Below are 7857 nucleotides of genomic sequence, written 5' to 3'. Positions count from 1 at the left end.
TGTGTCTATATATATATATATATATATATATATATATATATATATATGTAATAGTCTTTACACTGAAATAATTTGTGATGTAGCAGGAAAAATAGTGCTGGGGTCATGATGATACAACTATATGGCAAGAACTATGAATGATACAAATCAAGCATCATAGATGGGGCCAAGAGCAAGCATAATACATTTAGAGGACAGAGCAGGGTCCTCTCTGAATGGAGCAGAAGATGACTTGATGAGACTGAACTTCTCCTCCCATGATTTGAATCAACCACAGTTTGAAGACAGAGACAAGACTCCTAACAGGCCTGGTGAACTTACTTTCTGAAGCAGTGAGCTGCTGTGAGCAGCCACGTGTTACTGATGAGGCTGGCTCCACACTGATGGCCTGACCCTATGAGCTGGAGGCTGGCCTGCCATGGCCACTCCCCTTCCATAGCTGTTTCCCTTCCATTGACAATTCTTTCCATGGAAGAGGATGCTGGTAATGGCATGTTTGAAGATGTCATCCTTATGCCACAGCCTGTCACAGAAATACTTGTTAGTTTGTTTTCAGAAAAAGAAGGAACAATAGCATATCCTGATTTGCACTGGATAGAGATGGTTAGACAATCCTTTTCACCTAATACTCTAACCTATTCCTAGCATTCAGCCTTTGAGGTTATTTTATATGAATTCTACTAATTCTATTGAGATTCACAAGAAATATTTACTAACATTTCAAGCCTTTCAGTTCAGAAATTCTGTCTCTCTCTATTATAAACTATATATAGGTCAATAAATAGGTAGATACATAATTTATTGAGCATTAAAAATGTATAGATCCTCTGCTAAGTGCTTTATATGTATTTATAGCATTACACTTTTTTTTTTTTCTACTAGAGGGTGCTTGTCATAAGAGAAACAGCATGGGGAGATAAGATAAGAAAACACCCCCTAATGGGGAATGGTCATGAGGAAATCCCTTCTCTCTCTCCCTTCTTTTTGAGATTTTGGAAACACACACACACACACACACACACACACACACACGCCTGACATGTTTCTCAAGCCACTAACCTTGGGACTCAAATGGCCTGGTTGGCCATGTCAGATTTAGCTACCTTACCAGTAGGCCAGGGATGGAGATCAGCAACACACATTTTTTTTTTTTTTGAGAGGCTTTTCGCTATATGGCGTGTGCACTCACCAGACAGAGCGAGAGAGAGACAGCGACAAAAAGCGAGAAGTCACCCCCCAGGGGGGATGGTCACGCCGCAATCCCTTCTCCTCCATTCTCCTCTTGGGATCTTGGGCATGCACGCACACGCGCCCGGCATGAGTTTTAAGCCACCGGGTCCGGGACACGAACCGCAGTCGACTACGTGGGAGTCCAGCAACATAGCCATTATGCTAACTGCAACACACATTTATTTATTCATTTTTTTAGTTTCCTACAGGACCTATGTGTTTGCTGGTGAGAGACAGAGATGGAGAGAGAGGGAAAATGAGAACGTTCCCCAGGGGATGGTGGCCACCCTGCAGGCTCTTATCCTCCATTCTCCTCTAGGGATTTTGGCACGTGCCCACACGCACACCTGGTGTTATTCTAAGGCTGCCAGCTCTGGAATTCAAACTGTATAGCAAGCCATGTGGGATCCAGCTACTTTAACCACTATACCACTAGTTGGCCCTCAGCTATACACTTTTTAAATGAAAAAATTTAAGTCTAGTAAAGGAATAAAAATTGCTGAGTGTCACCTAGCTGGTAAATGACAGAGAAGAATATAAATTAAGAAGATCTACACCAAAGCCAGCAGTATCTATACTAGTGAGAGAGTCTAATACTGAATGTCGATCATGATGTGCCCTTGATATGACTAAGGAGAATCAATTTATCGTCACTGTAAAGTCAAGGCCAGCACATGGCCTGGTTAAGGGAACTAGATCTCACATGGCCAACATCATTTGAGTCCCAGACTCTGTAGCTAGAAAAATTGCTGGGCACGTATATGTGCTCAAAATCCTGAACAGAGAGAAGAAAGGAGAAGGGATTATAGCATGACCAGGCCCTATAGGGGATGCTTTCTCTCTTTCCCGCTCTCTCTCTGTCTCTTGACTGGTACACATGCTCCTCTGGTAAAAATTAAGTTAAAAAATTTTTTTCCTCAAATTGTGAGAGAATATTAAAACATAAATATTTTAAAATAATAATGACATAACATGTAATATAGTATGTAATTTTTTGTGGGGATATTTATTCACACAATTTTGCTTAGTACATTTCTTTCTACGCAAAGAAAAATGTTTTGACCACATCTTGTAGGTCATAAACTTAAACTTGTATTTGATATTTTGTAAATTTTAATATTTTAAAGATTAAAAAATAAGTGTGTATTTTACAAAAATATAAAGTGAACAAAAAAGAAATAAATTGTAAATCTAGGTTTTGTTTGGCTTTTATTCGTTATCATTACTGTACAATAAATAGTTAATTGTAGATTTTGGAACTTACGATTGTTAAGAAGATCCCTCATCTTTTTGCTGTTAATAGCTGGAATAAGCAAAACACAAATCAATTGGCAGAAGAATAAATTCCCATTTTCATGTTATTCTGTTCAAATAATCACTAATAGAAATGCTGGTTATCTAAAGAGAGCATGAAGTTTTTCATAATCAAGTAATCAACACACTACTCTGATTTAGTTTTGGTCCAAATTGTATAATTACACTTTAAAATAAAACCAGAGAGCATTTTATTTTCTGATTTTGCTTCAGAAAAAGAAAGGAAAGGAAAGGAAAGGAAAGGAAAGGAAAGGAAAGGAAGAAAATAGTAGATTAGGAAATAATGAATAAAGATGAATATCCCAGACTGCTTTCTTGGGGGCACCAATACTATTCAAGGAAGCAACCTCCAATTACCATCACAGCTGGCCTTTACTAGCCTATGTAGCACATTCCTCATGGTTGTCATTGAAAGAGCAGTTCCAGGGAGCTAGAGGCATCACTAAGGGACCAATTTCAAAACCCTAGTCAAAGACTAGGAATTTAGTGATTGTAGGTTGATTACCTTCTCTCACTGAGAGTTTCCTTGATAGCGAATACCTTGCAAAGTTGTGGCTCAGGCAACAGGCATTAAAATTGACACTCCTCTACATACAGCCAGTCCAGACCCCACTCATAAACAAACTCTCAGTTCACTTTGTGTTTCCCTTCTGTGATATCATCTTTCCTTCAAATTCATATTCATTTTAACTCAGCTACATTGGATTTTTCTTGGTGTAGTGATTGTTTTATTTATTTCTCAGAGAGATAATGAAGAATTGTACAGTAATTATTTCCCTCAGGAACAATGAGGCACACTCTCCCCACTCTTACTGTGTTAAATCAGAAGTAACTAAACTTAGAAATGCATAATGAGAAACAATGAACAGAGCAGGAATTGCATACCTATTGCATGTGAGTTGTATCCTAGAGTATAAGGGCAGAAATAAAATAAATAAGAATATAAAAAATACAATTCCTGTGTTTGACACTTAAAATCTAATTTGAGGGGCTGAGAGGTGGCATTGTGGTTGAAGGCGCTGGACTCCCACATGGCCAACGGCAGTTTGAGTCCCGGACCTGGTGGCTGGCATTCTTGCTTTCTCTACCTCTCTCTTTCACTCTGTTCCTCTTTGGTCAAATTGAAATAAGTAAATAAATAAAGTTAAATTTAAAAAATTTTTTAAAAAGTATAATTTGAAACACATTTTACGTTCTATAGTTAAGTGTTGGCATAGAAAATTAGAACTGCTTCTCAGCTTGGATTTCAGCTAGCTATAAGGTAGTTTCAGTTTCATAAACTCTTTGAACTTCCTTTACTTTTACTTTGAAAAGGAGAAAAACAAGAACCTTCCTGATTTTATTAGGAATAAATAAAGAAATGAATGAAAAATAATTTTTAGTTGAAATTAAGTACTTTATAATTCATGTTGGTGGTTCTTCCTAAACTTTTATAGAAATGGCTATTTCTTTGATATTATAAAAACTAACTCTTAGAGTGAACCTGTACAGACCACTGAAGTCATGATACCTGCATCTAATTCTATCTACTGACAAGGTCTCCTGATCTCTTGTCTCACATTTTTCATTGCATCTCAGTTTTTTTAACTTAGTTTTAGATGCTTGTATAAGGATTCAACATCATACTTTATGCAGAAAACTTTAGAAACCTAAGCAAAAACCTAATGAAATAGGGAAAAAACAGTAATCCAATTTTTGCAATTTTGCCTCATAATGATGTTTCTAAGTGGCAAATTCTTGAAATGAGAGAATACATTGACCAAATTGTTATGTACAATAAGGGAATTGCGAGGGGAGGAAACCATAAAAAGTAAAAAACAAAACAAAACAAAAAAAAAACTTACGTGTGAGACTAAATGATGATTTGTATATAGTCAAAGGCAACTGTTTGATCTTCAGACTTTGATATAAAATTCTTTCAATTTTTTTTTTGATTCGTTCAGCACTGTCAGTAGATGGGTATCGGAACATAAGCACCATAAGAACATTCACACCTTTTTCGTCTGGACTAAAGAGAGAAAGAGAGAAAAAAAAAATAAAGACAAATAATGCCCTTTCTATAATCATTATCTATTTTTGCCTACTAGGGCACACATAAAAGAAACATAATGGGTGATAAATATATATACAGATTTTCTAATTATCTCTAAATACAAGGAACAGGTGTGGTTGTATAATAATCAGGAAGTGTTGGAAACAACATGGAAGAAATAAAGGCAACATGCTAGAAATACTGGATGAGATACATACCTAAGAAACATGGTTCTCTGCACTTTCGTACTTTTTTTTAAGAGGCTTTTGCTATGACTGAGAATAGTTGACAAAAGGATATAGAAACACAGTATATAGATGCAAATACCAGATATAGTGAATGTGAAAGAGGAGGGTCTGAGGAAGAACATTTAGAAGAAAAATAGGGAGACAAAGCATTAATGGCACAAAGAAATGTGGCATTATCTGTTGAAGATATTTTGTAGTTTTATCAAATATACTAGGGAGTAATGTTCACCTGTTGTAATATCCAAATAATAATGTGACTGAATGTATAAAAGAAAATAAAAGAGGCTTTTGCTTTAAGTTGCATTTACTTGCCCAAGAGAGACACAGAGACAGTGAGAGGGAAAGTGAGACATGACTCCCCAGAGAGGATGGCCATGCAACAATCCCTTCTCCTCCATTCTCCTCCTGGGATTTTGGGCACACATGCACAGGCACCTGGCATGAGTTTCTAGCCACAGGGCTTGGGACTTGAACCACGGTTGCCATGTGGGAGTCCAGCAATGTAAGTGCTACACCACCTGCTGGCCGTGGTTCTCTGCACTTCCTAGATATAGTTTAGAGAGATTTGTGGGAGGAGATATTTAAGAGATCAGACTTTAAATGTACTTAAAATGTTCTATTTTTGAGGTATTTTGAGTAAAAGTTATGATCGATGTCATTATTTCCAGTGTTGGTGCAACAGAGACAATGCTTTGTATTTACCAGATGCAGTTTCCTTTCCTCCTAAGCAGAGAGCTAAATTCCATTTCCTGGTCACTCTTGAAGTTTGTTGAAACTCTTTCATGAATTCTGGCCAATGGGATATGGGCAAAAATGATGCTCCGCCACCTCCCCACTTCCATGTTTAGCTCTTAAAAACACTTCCCATACTATTTTCCACGTTCTCGTTCTTCCCTTTCTGCCAACCACATACAGAGCTAGTGGACAATTCCATTCCATAGTCCACACCAGCACCTCCACTCCTTGTCTCTACTTCTGACTCATTGGACTGTATTTTGGAAATGAAATAAACCTTTATTGTACTAAAATACTGATATTTTCACATTTGTTGAATAATAAATGAATAATTAGAGAAAGTTATAAAAGGAAATCATTTGATAAATCATTCAAATCTATACATTTATATTGTGATGTATAGGACTAGAAGGTCTCTAGTAGCCTTTTGACTATGAATGTAATTGGAAAGGTAGAATAAAAGGAAAGATGAAAGAAGTAAGAGAGAGGGAAAGGGGATGAGAGAGGGGAGAAAGAAGGAAAGAAAAGAATGAAAGAATGAAGGGCAAGAGGAAAAAAATGCATGAGTTCTTTAATCATTTAGCCATGTGTATATTTACCACAAACTAACAAATACTACAAATAATGAAATTACCTTGGAATCTAGGACTTTTAGAGGCTATTAAAAAAAAAAAAACTTTCAGTATGAATCCTAGTTTAAATTTAGTCTCTAATGATAACTTTATGTTTAAATTATGTATATTACCTTTCACCTTAAAATAAAAAGGCATTTTTAAATAATGATAAAAGTTTACTGGCATTAATGAAAAGTGTATTTCAGGGAAAGGCATAGTCTGATGGCTGAGTAGGTTTAAATGAGGAAAATAAAACAGTTCGACTTAGCCCCTAACTTAAGGGGTACAGGGTGTTAGCAAAACCAATCCTTCCCTTTTTTTTCCCTCACTCTTTTTTTTTTTTCCTGTTTAATAACTGAGACTCCTTTGTCATAGAGCACTTTACACCTTTCTATTGCAATTGGGAAATGATTAGTTAGTATAATCTGAGTTGCACAAAATTTATGGAATCTGTATTGCTGAAGAGATTTACTCAGGGCAGCTGAGCAATTATATTGATCAAATGCCTCATCTTAACAGTTTTAGTTTGGAGTTACAAACCAAGTTTACATACCTTATTTTGATAACATGAGATTTGACAAATCGACCCCCTCCAGAAGGACGTCGAAATATCTTAGACATCTAATTAAAAGAAAAAAAAAAGTATTAGTCTTAAGGAAAAGATGTTACACCTTTTTTTATTTCAAGACTTGAGGTAAAGACAGGTTTCAGCTTATTCTCCGCCATGTAACCTAATTTATTAACACTGATAAGAGTAAATCCAGGTTCTAATCCTTGTATGATACCTTTTCTTATTTCAAGACTTGAGGCAAAGACAAGGTTTTCAACTTCTTCTCAGCCATGTGACATGATTTAGTCACAGTAATTGGAGTAAATCCAGGTTCTAATCCTTGTAGAACTGAACAACTTTACTAATTGTTTAACTGCTAAGTCTTTGTAAAATGGGATGACAATATCTGCTTCATACAGTTGGTTCAAGAATTAAATGAAATTATATCACACATTTCACAACTTGCCTGGTATCTAATAAATTATTGATAATATTAGTATTAATCATTGACTAGTATATTAAAATATGTTGGCTATTTTTAAGGTTGTGTCCTTATTTTTAAGAAAGCCCTCCCTGTGTGGTGCACTCGCTGCTGAATATAGCATCTTAATCTACTCTAGATACCAATTTGTGGATTTCTTAAGTGATTGTACCATCATGAGTCTACTTGACCTAACTTGTAACATCTATCACGTGACTCCAACACTTTGCTCGTTAGTCATCTCTCTGTGGCATGTAGGATTGCACGACTGGTACTTGGGTTGGGAATAAACGTCACCACACTCCATTCCATCAGCATTTTATTACTCAGCTTTTCTTGTATGAACCATGAAAGGATTTTGGATGTTCACTGAACTGATTTTCTAAAGGGTCCTAATTTCAGAAAGGGAGCTCAGCTGACTGCTAAGACACTACCTTAGAGGGGAAAAAATTACATACACACACACACACACACACACACACACACACACACACACATATATATATATATGTGAAGAAGAAGTCAAAACTACAGATCCCAGAGCTAGCAGGTGGCATGGTGGTTAAAATGTTAGAATTCCCGCATGACTTAGTCAGTTTGAGGGTTCGAGTCCTGGACTGGCAGCTTGCTTGCTCACTTTCTCTCTCACTCTG

General features: G+C 36.4%; 1 protein-coding gene across 1 annotated transcript in view; it reads right to left on the bottom strand.

Annotated features, from left to right (window-relative positions):
* The window catches only part of LOC102498334 (transmembrane serine protease 11F), a 56765-nt gene that overhangs the window by 16726 nt on the left and 32182 nt on the right, over positions 1 to 7857 (bottom strand). Inside the window, exons 4-7 of the mRNA XM_006165330.1 lie at positions 6727 to 6794; positions 4389 to 4552; positions 2495 to 2533; positions 322 to 523 (exon numbers count right to left, since the gene is read on the bottom strand). Of these exons, the coding sequence (XP_006165392.1) occupies positions 322 to 523; positions 2495 to 2533; positions 4389 to 4552; positions 6727 to 6794 (473 nt within the window). The remainder of the gene's footprint in view (positions 1 to 321; positions 524 to 2494; positions 2534 to 4388; positions 4553 to 6726; positions 6795 to 7857) is intronic.

Source organism: Tupaia chinensis, unplaced genomic scaffold, assembly GCF_000334495.1.
Source record: "Tupaia chinensis unplaced genomic scaffold, TupChi_1.0 Scaffold143894_1, whole genome shotgun sequence".
Classification (NCBI taxonomy): Eukaryota; Metazoa; Chordata; class Mammalia; order Scandentia; family Tupaiidae; genus Tupaia; species Tupaia belangeri.
This window is presented reverse-complemented; position numbering and strand designations above follow the sequence as displayed.